The sequence below is a fragment of the Camelina sativa genome, chromosome 1, assembly GCF_000633955.1.
Source record: "Camelina sativa cultivar DH55 chromosome 1, Cs, whole genome shotgun sequence".
In the NCBI taxonomy this organism is placed as follows: domain Eukaryota; kingdom Viridiplantae; phylum Streptophyta; class Magnoliopsida; order Brassicales; family Brassicaceae; genus Camelina; species Camelina sativa.
The window spans coordinates 22,688,186-22,706,796 of NC_025685.1; the positions used below are offsets into that span (position 1 = coordinate 22,688,186).

Sequence of the window (18,611 nt, forward strand, 5' to 3'; positions counted from 1 at the left end):
ATCCCCCCTCCCCCAGAAAAAAAATATTACTATTAAAGTTGATAATAATAAATCAAGTTGAAGCCTATCCAACTCAGTTCTCTAGGTTAGATATAATCTGGGTATAATATGTTTCTTCACTGATTAGTAATCTCTCTGGGCAGAGTACCACTAGTCACACTCCTACTATTTTGGATCTTTCTGTCTTCTCTTTGTTTTTGGTCGTGACTATATATGAATATACATATAAACCAGAAGAAGCAGAAGATAAACTGTCTCTTTTTTTTTTTTTTTGAAGAATAGAATAGATAGAACTACTACTTTAGCTAGTAGCAGCTTCAACAAAGATAGAGAGAGATGCATCATTTCGTCCCAGACTTCGATACAGATGACGATTATGTCAATTCCTCATCTTTGAATCTTCCTAGAAAATCCATTACTACTACTACTACTATGTAAGTTCTTCTTCTTGTTTTACTAATAAATATTCAAGATCTGAGTTTTTTTTTTGTTGTTGTTGTTGTTGTTGTTGTAATTACTACTACTATAGTGTATAGTAGAGAGAGTATTTGTTTGATGATGATAACAACACGCACTCACTGTATAGGGGTGGTGATGATGATAATGATCATCTTATGGAGCTTTTATGGCACAACGGTCAAGTTGTTGTTCATAACCAGAGACTTCATCACCATAACAATAACAAGAAACCTTCTTCTTCTCCACCCAAGATGCTTCTTCAACCTCCTCCTTCTCCTATGCAGCAGCAACCGTCAGATCAGAATCTTTTTATCCATGAAGACGAAATGACCTCATGGCTTCATTATCCTCTCCGTGACGATACCGACGACTTCTGCTCAGATCTTCTCTTCTCTTCAGCCGCGCCCGGTGCTCCGTGTGTGGCGGCGACGACGGCGGAGAGACAGATGACTAGTCTAGCGGTTACGACACCGAGACCGCCGGTGGTGGAGAGACAGATGACGAGTCAAGCGGTTACGGCACCAAGATCGCCGGTGGTGGAGAGACAGATGACGAGTCAAGCGGTTACGGCGCCGAACCCGTCGTTGCCGAGGCCGCCGGTGAGGAATTTTATGAATTTTTCGAGGCTGAGAGGCGATTTTACCAACGGTAGAGGTGAATCTGGACAACCGTCGGTTTCCAAGGCGGTTGTGAGGGAATCGACGCAGGTGAATACTAGCGCTGCAGCCGCGAAACCGTCGGCGGCGGTGGCGGGTGATTCTGGTTTATTGCGGAGGACGGATGGTACTGAAAAATGCTCCGCCGTGGCTGGAGGCGGACTTGATCGGAAGGGAAAAGCAGTGGCGACGACGACGATTGCGATTCCTCCTGATATATCTACTTCTATAATGTCGAAGAGCGAAATCGAACCAGAGAAGACGATCGTGGATGAGAGGAAACGAAAAGAGAGAGAAGCCATTGACGAGACTGAGTGTCGCAACGATAACGAGGTGAGTCGAAGATACCGAGTTTAACTATCCTGCGCAGATAGGATTCGGTGCAATTTTAGTCTGGCTCTATATATTTCGGCGCATTTTTAAAAAATTGGTTGAACTTCTTTTGGTGGAGGTGCAGGAAACTAAACAAGGACGTGGATCAACCAAGAGATCCCGTGCTGCTGAAGTTCACAATCTCTCTGAAAGGGTCAGTTGTTTTTTTCTTCATTAGTTTCACATAAGATCGAATCTGAGGACTTTGGTGTAACAGAAACGAAGAGATAGGATCAACGAGAGGATGAAAGCTCTCCAAGAACTCATTCCTCGCTGCAACAAGGTCTTTTTACTAATCTTCTCACTTTCTCTTCTTCAAGTTATCTTAAACATTGATTAATATGTTGCTGATTCAAAGACGACCCTTGTTTGATTCTCTCAGTCAGACAAAGCTTCCATGCTGGATGAAGCTATTGAGTACATGAAATCTCTACAGCTTCAGATACAGGTCTTTCTCTTTACCTCTATCAAAATTTTAGGAACCAATAGATACTCATGAAGCCTTATTAAGTCTTTTTAAATAGTCCATGAAAATTTAAATTCATACCTTCCCATGGAAACTCCAGTTTTTGACTGAGATTAATGCAGATGATGTCAATGGGATGTGGTATGATGCCAATGATGTATCCGGGTATGCAACAATACATGGCCATGGGGATGGGTATGAACCAGCCTCTTCCTCCTCCTTCCTTCATGCCTTTTCCCAATATGTTGCCTTCTCAAAGACCTTTGCCTACACAGACCCAACCTATAGGAGGAGGCTCTGTATTCACAGCACCCCAGTACCCTGTTCATCCTTCTGACCCATCAAGACTATATGTTCAGAACCAGCAATGTGATCCAACAACATTGAGCCAGCCTCCTCAGTATCCTGGTTTCATGGATCCATATCAGCAGTTCCGCGGTGTCCACCCGAGTCAACCACCTCCGTTTCAGGTACTTTACCTCCCATCATCTGGTTCCAAAAATGACAATTGCTCTCCTCTGCTCACAAAAAAATCACAAGGTCTTATCTTTATTCGTGTAGAATCAAGCAACATCGTACCCAAGTTCAAGCAGGGTAAGCAGTAGCAAGGAATCTGTGGATCAGGGAAACCACACAAAAGGTTAAAAGCTTGGAGCAGCCAGCCAGAGTATCTTTTTTGACAAGCAAACACACAATTTTGAGAATTTGACAGAGAGAGACCTAACATGTAAATCGCCATCTAAGATAACGTATCTCCCCTGTTCTTTTTGTTGTTGTTCTCTCTTTCCGAGTTGTAAACTTAGAGAGCTGTACATGTCAAGATCCAGTAATATAGGAATCAATACATAGAAGGTGCAGAGGCTTTAGTGAAGAGAACAGATGGAACATTAGGTTCATATATACAAACCCGAACATTATTCTTTCTTGTCTTCTATAAGTTTTGACTACAGTTAAACAAGTCGTCACATGCTACTTCTGAATTCTGAGAGTAAGCTTAGCTCGGTGAATATGCACAAACATCCCAGTCCTATGGACTCACAGACAAATCCAGCAACAAACATTTATTCTTTTGTCTTTCCTCTTCGCCTAAAGTATGAGCCATGAGGAAGAAGTTTGCATTTTGATGAAAAGAAGAGCTCACGAGTAAAAGGGTCAGAAGAGCTATCGACAATGAACACTAGTTTTTGAAGAGTATACATATATATATACTTCTTCTCAGTTCTCTAATAAATGGCCTAACTATTAATTTCTCTATTAAAATTGATTTCAATCATGAAAATATTCATTAGTTTGACACTTGGACTTGAGAGACACATGCATATAAACCATATCATTCCTAAATTCGTAAAATGAAGAGGATATAAATTAACGTTATTTCGACAACATCCTTTTTATTCTTTTCTTAACACACACAAAAAGAAAAAAACAGAAGATATACTTAAAAGATTTATTAGCTAACACCTAAAATCCTCCTGGCCCTCCAAAGTAGATAGCAGTAGACCAATATTCACCAACCCCTGATTTTGTTTCGACTTTATAACAAGTTGGACTGTTTGCGAACAATATTAAATCTGAAGCTCGTGGACTGTTTGCGAATATTGCAATATTTGAAGCGGGTGGACTCGTATTCTTTTCTGAAACATGATCAATCACTTTAAGACCATTCACAAAAGCTGCTTTTCTGTAACCCTCTTGTGGGAAATGTCCACTTCCCATGATTGGGCTTATCCTTTGTCTCACTGCACTAAATACTCGACTTGCTCCATTAGCTATACCTTCACCATTGAACAATGATCTTGGCCAATACCCAATTGGGTTTCCCTTTAGCAAAAACCACCAATTTCCTGTAATATGATCCTGCTTAAACCAAAAGCCGATTAAGATTATAGTTTGGTTTTGTTTATTTATTTGTTGTTTTTTATGGAAATTCTAACCAAATGAAAAAATTGTAGTTCTTTTGGTTTTGGTTCAATTTAATGCAATTTTGGTCATGAAACTAAATTTTAAACCAAAATTCATGAATTTTTTTGTTCATTCTCTGTTTGATTACACTAAACTAATTAATTTTGGTTTGGTTCTTTAAAAAAAGCACTCATCAATCTATAAACAAATTTTGTTTCGGTTTGGTTTAACTATTCCAGTATGGATTGGTCAATATTTTGTTGTCAGACTATGCCAAACTGTTATGTAACTTCAACTTTTCCGTATGTGAGAAATTTGAGAAAATTGGTGTTATATACCTGAAAAATGATGACTTGTAGGATATATTGTTCACCATCATAAGTGGAAACTGGTTTGGCAAGAGTTCCAAGTCCAAATTTGCTACTCACTTGTACAAACCCAGGGCATACGGTATTGTAGCAACCTGTCTTGTTATCCCCATCTGCCTGTTTCCAATCATAAATTAAGACTGATGATTAACGACCGGTGTAGCTGGGTCATGTAATGAAATGCCAAACTTTAACTATGTTTGAAGAACTTACGGTCCAGTATGTAAACAAGCCACTATGATTCTGTTCAGTTTTGGGGACACCTGTGGGATATATATATATATATTTTTTGCAATTTTATAGTTAAAAAAAAAAAAATTGTTACGAATTTCGAAGTCAATTGGTTTTGGACTTACCATCCATCCAGCTGAAATGCTCTGTAAGCGGTCTCTAAGGCCGTTCTGGATAGATATACTTGCAAGACTAAATTGATCAGGTTTGACAGGCGGATCCCATATATTAATGTTTCCCATTCCTCCATGATTTTCTTTATAATACTCAGCTATCGCAAACGAAGATAATTAAAAGAAGAAAAAAAACAAATATTCTAAGTAACATGTTAGGATGTTAGGGTCTCAACTTCTGGAGACTCTCAACAAGCAGTCAAGGATCCTCAATGTGGAAACAGCTACTTAAGCTGAGAAACATTGCAAAAGCATTCCTCTCATGCAAAGTTGGCAATGGAAAGCATTGCTCTTTCTGGTATGACAACTGGACCCCCTTTGGTGATTTTTACTATCATTCTTAGGTCCAGGAGAACACCAAAGACTAGGCCTCCCGCTACATTCCACAGTTGCAAGTGCACACAATGGTGATGGTTGGATATTCAGAGGTGCGAGAAGTGATAGGATGGAACTCCTCTTAACCCATCTCGTGGAAGTTGAGCTAAATGAAAACATCAATGATGTTTACTTGTGGACTACCGCGACATCCGAGCCTCGTGATCGCTTTAGCTTCACTGAAACTTGGAACACTTATAGGCCACCCGCTCAGGAAGTAAACTGGCATAAGCAAGTGTGGTTTAAAGGATCTATCCCCAAACAAGCTTTCATCATGTGGCTATGTTGCCTTGATAGGATGCCCACCTTATCAAGACTAAGAAACTGGGGTATTCTAGAAGATGATACCTGCCCCCTATGTGAAATCTACTTTGAGACAAGGGATCATTTGTTCCTCAGATGCCCTTACACATACGACCTCTGGAGATGGAGCCTCAACAAGTTAAAGCTCCCATTCACCGGCTTCTTTACCTGGGACAGGTTCCTTTCCTGGCTACAGTCTTCTACAAGTGACGAATCGATGGCCACCTTAAAGCTAATTGTGGCTCAGTCTGTAATCTACACACTATGGCACGAAAGGAATGCTCGGATCTATACCAGCCACCGCACACCAGTGGAAGGTCAGTTCTCCCACCTGGATAGGCGAATCCGCAACACCTGCCTCGCTCTTGAAAGATCAAAAAAACTCCAAGGCTTGCTAGCTCTCTGGTTCAGCGGACTCTATCCCTAGTATATGGTATTTCTTTTTTTCTTCTCTCTTTGTTCTTGTCCCGAGTATGTTCAGCTCGGCTCCTGCTATCGTTGTTGTGGCACCCTATATCTAAATTAACCCTATGTAACCGTTGGAATATATAAAAATCAGAAATTCTATTAAAAAAAAAATGTTAGGGTCTCAACTCTGAGAACAAATAGTGTTTCTTACATGACGACCGGTATGACCGGTTTCTCACCTAAGAGTTTCAAAAGATGAATTTGTATAAGATCTTCAAGTGTAGTTCTTTTAATAATCACTGTCCCAAGTGGACAACGTATGTTGTCGTCTTCTTGTCGAAAAGGCAGGGAACTTGACTTTTCAGAAGTGTTGTTATCTCTTGTCCATTTAGGTATAGATGTAGGCTTCAACTACAAGTGATATGTAAATCCATGCATTAGGAAGAAAAAAAAATCTTGAATAGCTTCTACTTGTATGATAAAACCTGAATAGAATGGTTTTTGAGCAAAGGATGATCAAAGGCTAGCTGCTTTTGAATGTCTATGCAGTCCAATACGTAACCATGTTTCGTCTGTCAAAAGACAAGGTAAAAAACTAGAATGAATTATTCAAATGTTATCCAAAAGTTGGTTTATTACTCATTATTAAACTCTGAAAATTACTCAAATGTTTAGTGCTCTGGGTGTAATTACAATTTACTCTTTGGATTTGGTTTTTCGATTTTGAGTGATAAATATATAAAAAAAATACACATCAGCAAGTTAAAATATACATCATTTTCGATTTTCCACGTCACTAAACAGTTTTTTTTTTCAGAATGGACAATTGTTTTTTCTTGTTTAGGTCAAAAGAGGAAAACAAACAGTTTCTTTGTTCATAGCCCAAAAAAAAAAAAGACACCTCTCTCTCGTCGTCTCTCGTCCTCTCTCGTCCTCTCTCGTTGATTTTGTTGTCATTGTTCTTGAATGACTAAATGTTTCTTTTAACTTTCTTCTTCGAATGTTTCGATCCGAAGGTACGTTTTTTCTCCTAAAAATCGTCAAAGTTGGATGCTTTTTGATGTTTAATCTACTGGGTATTGCTTCAAATCTCAATCGCCTTTGGAAAGAGAAAAAAAAAAAGTTGAACAGATTTGGCGTAGATCTTTTATTTATCGATACGTTATATCAATAGAAATGTATATCTTAATTTTGGTATTATCGATCTTAAATCTGCTCTAAAAAGATTGTTTTTCTTTTGTGGGGTCTGATTCTGCAATAAATTTGGTATTTTAGATTCGATTGATACTCTCTCTTTCTCTCTCTGCCCCAATTTTGAGTTTTTGATTCGTAACGTTTTGAAAACAGATGAGTGAAGAAGGGAACGAAGACCAGAAGCTGCAACGACCTGCTTCTCGTCTTAACGAGAGGATTCTCTCATCCTTGTCAAGACGTTCTGTAGCTGCACATCCATGTCATGATCTTGAGATTGGTAAACAAAATCATATCTAATTCAGTTTTTTTTGCATGCTTTTTGTGTTTTGTATTTTGGGACTAATTCATAATTTATATGTAGGACCTGGAGCTCCACAGATTTTCAACGTGGTAAGTTTCTTTTACTGTTTTGAGAATCTTGTTATGTGATGGATTCTTGAATTATTTTGTCTTTGGATGATGATGATGATGATTAGGTTGTAGAGATCACAAAAGGAAGCAAGGTCAAATATGAACTTGACAAAAAGATAGGACTCGTCAAGGTTTGGTTATATATCAAGATCAATCGTTATTTTCATATATTATAATGGTTTTCTTACCGCAAAGCCAATAATATATTTGCATTATCTCTCATTCAAGTTGATCGTATTCTGTACTCATCAAGTCAAATATTGGATTAATGCCTATGATTGATCAAGTATTTCTCGTTTACTCTCTAATACTATACAATTCTTGGTCTGAACTTGTAAACTATTCAACCCTAATGCCTTTTACTCACAAATTTGATTGAGAAAGGTTTTAAAGTGAGACACTTTTGATGCTTGTTGCTTAAAGTTTTGATTTTTATTGTCAATTGGTGATACAGGAAGTGCATTTATTCTTTATCAATTGGGTTTTTGGAGAAGCAATATGAGATGTGTGATTGGATTGATTTTATTTAAACTAGTTGTATTATTCTCTTTTGTGAGCTTCGTGTCGTTTCATATTCTCAGTTAGTCTTTGCTGAACTTGTCGAATTGAGGATACTGGGGAGATTCTTGATGTGGACAGAACACTTTTGATTCACAGATTCTTGCAAACTCTTCAACCTTAATGCTTTTTTCACAGTTTTGGTTGAATAGTGATGACGAAGGGTTTTAAAGTGAGACACCTTTGGTTCTTGTTGCTTCAAGTTTTCATTTATATTGTCAATTGCGTTTTTGGGGAAGTAATATGAGCTGTGATTGAATTGAATAGCTCGATAAAGCTAGATTTTTTTAGACTGAGGATAGGTTTCTTGATTATTCCTAACAATGACATTAGCTATACATTTGGAGTCTAAATGTTGTTTTGAGGTTTTGGAATTTGCAAATATCTATTAATTAGTTTTTGGTTTGCTTATTACTGTTTGCTTTTGTTTTGCAGGTTATCTTATTCTTAGGTGGATGATTTGTGAAACTTTTCTAGGAGATAATTGTTTACGTTTTATTTAAAAATGACAGCTTCAAGCGGCTCTGGTTTGGAAGGTGAGAAACATGACCTCAGTTCTGGTGATCACTTGAGATCCTCCATTCTTATGTTGATATATGTTTTCTTTGTATTTACTGATTTTGGAAGTTTTATCTAGTTTCCATTTCTCTGTTTCCCTTTCTTTGAGTGTTTTACTTTTACGTTTTAAGTATAAATAAGGATGAGTTTGATTTGTCTATTTTTAAAGTTATGGCTGATTTACGGTTAAGTTACGGCTGAGTGATGAATTACGGAGTTATGAGATATTAGTACGTATTCTTCTTTCTTTCTTGGGTCTTTCGTTCTGTCAGATTCCTAATAAATTATCTAATTAAAACGTCTCTCGATATCACAAAAAATGTTGTTGGGGAATCGCAAAAAATCACTAATTCTGTGCCTGTTCAGATCCACACATAATAAATAAATAAAGTTAGCTTTTCTCACAATATATTATTCAAATTAATTAAAAATTTTGTAATATTTGTAAATATTTGTAAACGGCTGACTTATGAAATATTTGTAAATTAGATCTATTATAAATCAAAATTAAAATATAGAATGAAAAATGAATATTACAATCATTATAAGCAATAAAAAGTAATAATTATAGACAAAGATTGATTTTTACACAGTCTAATCAAAATGTGTAAAACATTCGAAATATGACATTTAGGGGTTAGGGTTAGGGTTTGAGGTTTATGGTTCATATTTCCAACATTATGAGTTTTAATATAACAGTTTGGTTTTGGTTATATTTTGTTTGGTTTAAGGTGGTAATTTGGATACACTAATATGATAACCATTTGAAATTTAAAAAAATTTTGAAATTACTTTTTGGTTATTTCCGGTTATGGGTCGGTTAGATGAATATATAACCATAAATAACCCAAATGTTATCCAAATTAGATAGATTTACTTAATATAACCGATAATTAACCGAATATAACCGTAATTAACCGAAAATAATGGAAAAATAGTTTTCGGTTTGGTCGGTTATTTCGTCATTCTAATTTGAGGGTTGGCTGAGTTATGGTAAAGTTATGGCTGAGTTATCGTTTAGGGTCTTCTCAATAATATGAAAACGTATTCTTCTTTCTTTCCTGGGTCTTTTGTTCTGTCAGATTCCTAATAATTATTAAAACGTCTCTCGATGTCACAAAATGTGTTGTTAGGGAAGCGCGAAAAATCACTAATTTTGTGCCTGCTCAAATCCACACGCATAATAAATTCATAAAGTGAGCTTTTTATCACAAGATATTATTGCAAATAATTAAATAATTATTATTCGAATTTAGAATTTTATTTTTCTAAAATTTCTCCAACAATTAAATATTAAAATTATTATAAATCAAAATTTTAATTTAGAATGAAAATATGTCTATTATTAGGTTAACTGATGGTTTCCCGCCAAAATATCGCTTTACAGCTTAGTTATAATCATTACGGGTAAACGAAAGGTCATGTGACGGCTGAGTTAGAGTGAGTTATGGCTGAGTTATCACAAGTAACAATCTGAAAGTAAATGGATTATATATATGACTTTACTGCTGAGTTATAATATTTACGGGAAAACGAAAGGTCATGTGACGGCTGAGTTATAGTGAGTTATGGCTGAGTTATCACAAGAAACAATTTGAAAGTAAATGAATGATATATATGACTTGACGACTGAGTTATAATATTTACAGGAAAACGAAAGGTCTCCTCGATTCATGTTACGGCTGAGTTATTGAGTTTTATGGCTGAGTTATCACGAGAAACAATATGAAAGTAAATGGCTGATATATATGACTTTACGGCTGAGTTATAATATTTACGGGAAGACGAAAGGTCTCGTCGACTCCACTAGTTTCTGTAGACTCTTTCGCCGAAAACTCTACACAGAGACGTAGCTGATCGGTTTTCCATAGCCCCAAAAAACATTGCAACTGTCGATCATTGGAGACAAAAACTGGTGGAGTATCATGCGCCATTAGTTTCAGTACCTTGTTCGAGAACATGTAGCTCAGCTTTAGCTCATGGCTAAACGCGTCCAATCCGTAGTCTTCAAGAACAAGCTTCACAAGTTTGTCGTGTGTTGTGCCTCCATTTATTTGCACAACTATACAACCTCTATCATCGGTGTTAAATACATATCTCTGTGTCTTTACCCAATTACCGGAAACAACTAGAACCGGAACTGAATCCATGAAAGAAAAATGAAGAACAAGGTGAAGAAGAAGTAGAAGAACAAGGTGAAGAACAATGTGAAGAAGAAGTAGAAAGAACTAGGTGAAGAACAATGTGAAGAAGAAGTAGAAAGAACTAGGTGAAGAAGAAAAGTGAAGAAGAAGTATAAGAACAAGAGTCGAACGAAATTTCGTATTTTTGGAGAAAAAAAAGATGACATGGAATGCTGACATAGATGTTGCGTCCGACGTGGCAAGTCAGCCATCAAACAATTAATAACTCAGCCTATATAAAACTCAGCCACAAAATGAAAAATATTACAGTAATTAAAAAAACATTACAGTAATTAAAAAGCAAAAAAATTGCTGCCAAATTCAGCCGTATCGTTTAATAAGTCAGCCGTATCGTTTAATAAGTCAGCCGTAACTGAATAACATTCTAGTAATTAATTTTTTGTTAATAAGTCAACCGTCAAATGGTTGAGTTGTATGATAAGTCAGCCTATCACGACTGAGTTGTACGATAAGTCAGCCTATTACGGTTGAGTTGTACGATAACTCAACCGTAACAGTTGCTCATAAGTCAGCCGTGTCGCAGTGATAACTCAGCCAAACTTTTGACAACTCAACCATCGGGTGAAAACTCAGCCGTAAGGACGGTTGAGTTATAGCATAACTCAACCAGATTTTAATAAGTCAGCCGTAAGGACGATTGAGTTATGAGTTATAGCATAACTCAACCGGATTTTAATAAGTCAACCGTAAGGACGGTTGAGTTATAGCATAACTCAATCAGATTTTAATAAGTCAACCGTAATGCTTGGTTGAGTTATGCTATAACTCAACCGTCCTCTCTTACTCAAATGTTTTTTTCCATAACTCATCCGCAACATTTATCTGTAACGCGTTACGGCTGAATTAAGGTTACACGTCAGCGATTTCTGACGTGGCAATGGCATTTTTGTAATAATGTTTTTTTCGGTAACATAAAACAAAGGCACGCTGGGTATTTTGAAAATATCCAAAATATTTTAATAATAAAATCTTATTTTGGATTCTGGTAATATTACCTAATTTGGATAACATTTGAGTAAATCACCCAAAAAACTATTGATGTAATCCGAAGAAAGAAAAAAAATGCAACTTAAATTGCTGCGTGGATTAGTAAAAAGACACGGTCAGTCCAATTATTACTGAGACTCAAAGTGAGTTTAATTTTTTTTTTTTTGCACATCCTAAAAAGTTGCTTATAAACAATGGTTATATTTTTCTTAACGTTTAACAATCTCTTTCTTTCGTATTAATTATATAAAAAGACAGATTTCTTTCTTTAATCGTTAAACAAAAAAAAAATCTTTCGTTTCTATCTTTTTTTTTTTTTTTGAAAAAAACGTTGTTACATCTAGTGCAGCAGGATTTTAAAAAAGTGTCGAAAGAAAACTATAACTTTAATTTACAACAGATCAAAGTAGGACAGGGTCTTCTCAACGTGATGCTAACCATCTCTCCATACAGCCAGTTAACTTTCCCGTGGCTTGGAGTGATAATAGTCTGTTGCGGACTTGGCGATCTAGACGTTGAACAAGCATAGTGGGCTGTACCTGAGCTTCCCCATGTCTACCTTTGTTCCTCTCCGCCCAAATTGAGTGGAGCGAGGCTTGGAATGCATAACGGAGCAGGAAGAGGATAGATTTCCCCAACGAGGTGTCAAGGAGATCCATGTTGGTGTTCCAGTATGTGGAAAAGTGATTATCGAGCAGCTTGGAGACGAGACCTGTCCACACCTCTGTCGAGTAGGGACAAGTGAAAAACAGATGGTTTCTAGATTCTTGTGTGGCTTTGCATAAGGGACAAGAGACATCAATGCGAGTGTTCCCGTGCTGCATACGGTCCCCGGTAGTGAGGTGGTTCAGTGTGGCAACCCATACCATAAAGGAGTATTTTGGGGTGGCCTGGGAGAACCACACACCATTTACCCATGATTTCCGCTGACCAGGAGTCCTAGTGTGTTCCCAGGTGTCTTTGGTGTTAAATTTGGTCTTAAAAGTGTCCCCTCTCCCTTTCCACAGTACGACGTCCTCTGCTTCTACATGTCCTCTGTTTCGAATGGTCACGAGAGAATTTTCCATCTGATTCAAATGATCCACTCGATGGTGTTGTTGTCGATGAGTGAGAGCTTCTGCAACAGTGGCATGGAAGCAAATGCCCATGTCAATGGTGCCCCTTTGTCCTGCTATTGTGATCAGACATCCCAGCGGCGACCAATTATCATGCCAGAAAGACGTTCCCTCCCTAATTTTTACGTCGTATCGAACAAAATCCGCAGCTAATGGGCGATATTTGAGAATTTTGCGCCACATCCAAGATCCTGATGTAGTGTTAGCTTTGATTGACCAGAAAGAACCTTGCTTAAATAGATAAGTGCGTAGCCAAGTAACCCATAGGGAGGATGAGGTTAATATGCTCCATATGAGCTTTAGCCAGCTCACTTTGTTTGATTCCTTCAAAGACCGTATCCCCAGGCCATCCTCGTCTTTTGGTTGTCATACATCCTGCCATGAGACCTTTGCTTTTTTAGTGTTTAGAGCAGGTCCAGACCACAAAAAAGCTGAATTCATGCTATCTAGCTCCTTGATACAGGCCATTGGTAATCTAAAAGCTGACATCCAAAAGTTGGTAAGACTGTGGATGACTGAATTGATGAGTTGGAGTCGTCCTGCAAATGATAGATATCGTCCAGTCCAACTACTAAACTTGGCACGAATATGTTCAAGAAGAGGAGAGCAATCCGCCATAGTCATACGCTTAGTGAGGAGCGGGAGACCGAGATAGCGGACAGGTAGAGTGCCTGATTCGAAGGGGAAGGAGTTGAGAATCATTTCCTGATCACCTGCTGTGACCCCGGCCATGTAGAGAGTAGATTTCTCCAGGCTAATGTTCAATCCAGAGCTCGCTGCAAATTCGTCAAAAACTTGGAGAATACCCTCAATTGATGCTCTAGTCCCATCAGTGAAGACTAATAGGTCATCAGCAAAACACAAATGTGTGAGTCTGATGTTCTTACAACGCGGGTGGTAACCTACTAGCCTCTCATTTGCTGCTCTATCCAACATTACAGACATCACTTGCATACAGATGACAAAAAGGTAGGGTGACAATGAACAGCCTTGACGGAGGCCTCTCTCACTGCGAAACAGACCAGACAATTCACCATTTACTTGGACCAAGAATGATGCGGTTGTGATACACAGTTCTATCCACTGAATAAACTGCGTTGGGAGCTGAAAAGTACGGAGGATAGAAAGTAAGAACGACCATTGAACCGAATCAAATGCTTTGGAGATGTCAATCTTGACAGCACTCCGAGGAGAAACTGTGTCTTTGTGATAGTCAGCAACAATCTCAGAGGCTAACAGAACATTTTCCATCAGAAGGCGGTCCTTGACAAAAGCAGATTGATTGGGGGATATGAAACTCGGGAGAAGCCTCTTAAGTCGATTAGCAAGCAGTTTTGATATCACCTTGTATGTCACGTTACAACAAGATATTGGTCTGTAATCCTTCATTTTCTTAACTTCTTTCTTCTTTGGTATAAGAGCTAAAATTGTTGTGTTGACACCCTTAGGTAAAAAACCAAAATGGAAAAAGGATTGAACAGAGGCAACAAAATCTACTTTGATGATGGACCATGTTTCCTTGAGGAACTCCACAGTGTACCCATCAGGTCCTGGGCTTTTATCCATTGGCATGGAGAATAATACATCTCTTATCTTTGTCTCAGTCACTTCCTTCACCAACTGAGTTTGTTCCAGAGTTGAACATCGATAGCTTAATAAGGCTGATAGCTCATGATCATCGATCGGTTGATAGTTGATTAATTTATGGCCAAGAAACTCACAAAAGAATCTCTCAGCCTCTAGTTTAATCGTCTCCTGTGTGTCCGCAATTACTCCTCCAGGACACTGGACCTCTTTGATTGCATTGCGAATCTCACGAGTTTTAGCTGCACGATGGAAGACTTTATTGTTGTCATCTCCAACTTTGAGCCAGTGTAGTTTGGATTTTTGCTTCAGGAACTTCTCCTCTAAAGTAGAGACAAAAAGCCAGCGGCTATAAGCTACAGATTCTGTCCGCATCGCCTGATCAGTTGGATTCTGTAGAGTCTCCAATTGACAAGTACACAGATGCAAAAAAGCCTCTTTCGCCTTCTTTTGCAAATCTCCAAGCCTATCTCTGCTTAACTGCTTCACTTTCAGTTTCAGAGCTTTGAGCTTCTTAGAAAACTTGTACATCGCGGAAGTGGAGTGATACAACGGTTCTGTACTGTCCCAATAATCCTTCACCATTGGCAAGAAGCTAGAATCCTCTACGAGATCATTTGAAAATTTAAACGGTCTTCGCAACTGTGGCTTGCCCCACTAATAGTGATATGACACCTCAAGTGATCAGAACAACCTCCCGCCTCAAAAACTCCATATGACTGTTGATACTTTGCTAGCCATACATCATTCACAAGAACCCGATCGAGTTTCTTACAAATGAGCCCGAAGTCCCGCTTATTACACCAAATGTATAGAGGACCATGGGTCTGCAAGTCACTAAATGAACAATGCTGCACTACCTCTTGAAAGTCTCGCATCCCCTGCGGGATAGTAGGTTGATGTTCATAAAGAAAATGCTCCTCCCCTTTTAAAATTTCATTAAAATCACCAAACACCATCCATGGTTTATTACGAAACAAAGGAGAGTCCTGGTGAAATTTTAAATCTTCCCATAGAACTTTTCTATCCTCCACACCATTTGTTGCGTAAACAAATGAGACAAAAAAAACTCCTCCAAAGCCCCTTCCGACAAAACTGAACAAGTAATCACTTGACCACTAGTGTAACAAGGAGTGAGGCGAACACTAAAATCCCACACAACCCATATCCGTCCTCTGCCATTACACGTATAATTTGTTAAAGAAGACCAATCAGGAAAAACATAACCAAGTATACTCGATGCTTTGCTCTCTTTTACCCGCGTCTCTAATAGACAGCCAAATTGAAATTTTCGATGCTTAACCCAATCTTGAACCACATAATGTTTAGTCGTTTTGTTGAAACCACGAACATTCCAGAAGAAGCTCGACATTATCTAACAGCGGAGGTGGGGGTCCGTCGTACTCTGGCCTTGTGAAACATATTTATGAGTGTCCTTTGAAGCTCGCGGAATGGATTCACGCAAAGGTAAAGTAGGCTTAACTCCACGTCCTTTTTTGCCAGCCACTAATGCCATAACATGTGCGGTAGCAGTGACAATATCTGTTGATTCTGCAGCTACTTGCTCAGAGGGGAGCACAATGTCCTTATCCGACGCGGGAGGAGCATCCTCAATATCATCTTCACCCTTTTCACTAAGAATCGAGTAGGAGTTTGATAACAGAGAAACCTCACCAAGTTGCAGTAGAGCTTTAGCTTTAGTCGGGCTATGCTTAGACTTGGTACCTGTTTTTTGTGGCGTGATCCACTCCTCTGCATCCGCTGTTGCAGCTGTACGATCAATGATAGTTTCCATATTCTTCCTGATCGGCTGGTCTGTAGATTCCTGAAGAGGAGAACCCACCACAGTATCCTTGGTCCTAGTGTCCATCCCCTGTTTGATAGGAGAGCCCACAATAGGATATTTAGGTGCATCAACCTTACTAGTTGCAAGGCAAGCAGCCTATAAATGTCCCCACTTGCCGCAATGAGTACACTGGGGCGGAGCCAAGGGTAAGAGTAGTTAACAACAACATCCAATTCCCCTTCCTCCTCACCCGCCAAGTGGAACTCCACAAGTAAATTCTTAGTAAGATCCGCTTCCACAAGAATTTGTGCTTCCACAAAACTCGAGCACGCCTCTGTTTTAGGATGTAGTCGTATAGGAGTTCCCACTGCACTAGAGAGGAAATGTAGTCCCTTATGAGTAAAAATTGTCGGGGGGACATTCTTAAGTACCACCCATAGCGAAATAGATTTCAATGCTGGTTGTGCCTCTTCTGCAAAAGGCGTCCATTTGGTAATGAGCATTCGTAGACCTCCTATATTCCACATAGCTCGGTTGAGAACTCTGTGCCGGATACTTTCATTACAGACTCGAAACTTGACAGTTGTATCATTAACCACCACAACATCAATAAGAGAAGATTTATCCCCCAATCTCCAGATCTTGTTCACAATCATGTGAATTTTTCCCACATGCGGAGCTTTTGCAGAAGAGGCACAACCAGCATTGAAATCTATTTCGCTATGGGTGGTACTTAAGAATGTCCCCCCGACAATTTTTACTCATAAGGGACTACATTTCCTCTCTAGTGCAGTGGGAACTCCTATACGACTACATCCTAAAACAGATTTGGTAATGAGCATTCGTAGACCTCCTATATTCCACATAGCTCGGTTGAGAACTCTGTGCCGGATACTTTCATTACAGACTCGAAACTTGACAGTTGTATCATTAACCACCACAACATCAATAAGAGAAGATTTGTCCCCCAATCTCCAGATCTTGTTCACAATCATGTGAATTTTTCCCACATGGGGAGCTTTTGCATTGATAAATTTGCCAACAAGGAAATCGTCCCATAACGGCTTCGCATCGACAAAGACCTCCCTTGGAACCACCACTCGTTGCTTCCCCTCCACTTCCGAAACCACAAAAGCTTGTTTAGTAAACGTATGTTTTTGCGCCGCCTTCAACCAGTGTTTTTGTTCACCAGAACCCAAACCTTAGTCCCTTGAGCCGCAATACCATCTGCCATTACACCAAGGTCTGTAGATTGAACCTGTATAGAACTTCCTTGATTCACCTCCACCAAAGGAGAGGTAGCCGAACCCATCCCCGTTGGACAGAACCCGGTAGATCCTGGCGGCGAATCCGCCGTTTGCATCAGACTTGGTAACCAAGCAAAAAACCCTAATCGCCTTTTCAATCGTCCTCCACCTCAGCAAAATCCTTTTTCCGTTCTCCTTCCTTTCGTTTCTATCTATCAAAAAACATTGAAAAGTTTAAGAAAATAAAGGCTAAATTTACTTTGAAACTTTTTAGTGCGGGTTTGTTGATATGGTTGAGTAGTTTCTCGAGCTCTTTAATCTCCTTATTTGATGGTATTGTTCTTCGACTCTCTGTAACAAGGATGAGAGTTACTGTAGAAAAAATCAGCAGAATAAGCTTAGTGCATGACCTCATGGAAAATCAAAACTCTTTTTTTACAAAAAAATAAATGATCGTTTATAGCAACCATATATATGGTGTCACATTGATATAATATTTAATAAATTAAAATTAGAAATCTGAAACAATTAATGAAATAAAAATAAAGATAAATAAGAAAATGAAAACCATTAATAAAGTATAATATAATCTGAAACCATTGAAACTAACAAAAGAACCTATAAACGGTTATTAAAAGACAAATGGTGGATGATGGACTTTTGAAATTGCAGGGGCATAAAACTGTAAAATTGTAACACAAATGGACGGCAACAAAATCAAGCAAATCCGTTTGACTTTGTCTAAAGAACACTCTCGCCATTGTCAAAGTACCATTGTCAAAGAAAGAACTTACAAAAGGGAAATTATATTGATAATTCTTCCATCTCGTGGCACACGAACCAAAGCTCCAAACATAATCTTTATGAAATCGATAGTTCGGTTCAGATTTTCGGGTTTGATTTTTTTCTTTCTCCTAGGCCTAATAATAGTATTTGAAAACATCCGTTTTATTCTTTCCTTAATACATGAAAACAGAGATGATCGATATATACTTAAATGTAAAATGATCTTAAAGATTTGTTAACTATTGTCATTTGTGCATCCTCCTGGTCCTCCAAAGAAGATAGCACTAGACCAATATTCACCAACCCCTGATATCGCTTGGACGTTGTAACAAGCTGGGCTGTTTGCAAATAATACTGAAGCTGAACCTGTAACAAGCTGGACTGTTTGCAAATAACACGATCGATCACTTTTAAGACCATACACATAAGCTGCTTTTTTAAAGCCCTCTTGTGCGAAATGCCCCCCCC

At 38.5% G+C, this 18,611-nt stretch overlaps 2 protein-coding genes and 1 long non-coding RNA gene across 5 annotated transcripts; 2 read left to right on the forward strand and 1 right to left on the reverse strand.

Moving 5' to 3' along the window:
- Positions 7 to 2,882, forward strand: LOC104702085 (transcription factor PIF1-like). 3 transcript variants are annotated; one of them, XM_010417906.1, is made up of 7 exons: positions 7 to 434; positions 587 to 1,448; positions 1,567 to 1,641; positions 1,705 to 1,770; positions 1,870 to 1,935; positions 2,076 to 2,423; positions 2,515 to 2,882. In XM_010417906.1, the coding sequence occupies exons 1-7, from the start codon at positions 337 to 339 to the stop codon at positions 2,596 to 2,598; spliced, it is 1,599 nt and encodes a 532-aa protein (XP_010416208.1). In that variant the 5' UTR covers positions 7 to 336; the 3' UTR covers positions 2,599 to 2,882. The 3 variants fall into 3 exon arrangements, with proteins under 3 accessions (XP_010416208.1, XP_010416217.1, XP_019084856.1); XM_010417915.1 differs by having other exon boundaries at positions 1,573 to 1,641; XM_019229311.1 differs by lacking the exon at positions 2,515 to 2,882 and having other exon boundaries at positions 2,076 to 2,148; positions 2,229 to 2,423.
- On the reverse strand, positions 3,415 to 17,772 carry LOC104710952. Its single transcript, XM_010427615.1, has 6 exons — positions 17,617 to 17,772; positions 6,199 to 6,285; positions 5,925 to 6,124; positions 4,580 to 4,745; positions 4,194 to 4,340; positions 3,415 to 3,810 (listed from the first exon to the last, which is right to left on the reverse strand). Exons 1-6 carry the CDS (start codon positions 17,770 to 17,772, stop codon positions 3,415 to 3,417), a joined length of 1,152 nt encoding a protein of 383 aa, XP_010425917.1.
- On the forward strand, positions 7,067 to 7,445 carry LOC109132208. The gene is made up of 3 exons (XR_002037469.1): positions 7,067 to 7,184; positions 7,269 to 7,297; positions 7,384 to 7,445. It is a non-coding gene; the product is annotated as an uncharacterized LOC109132208 (long non-coding RNA).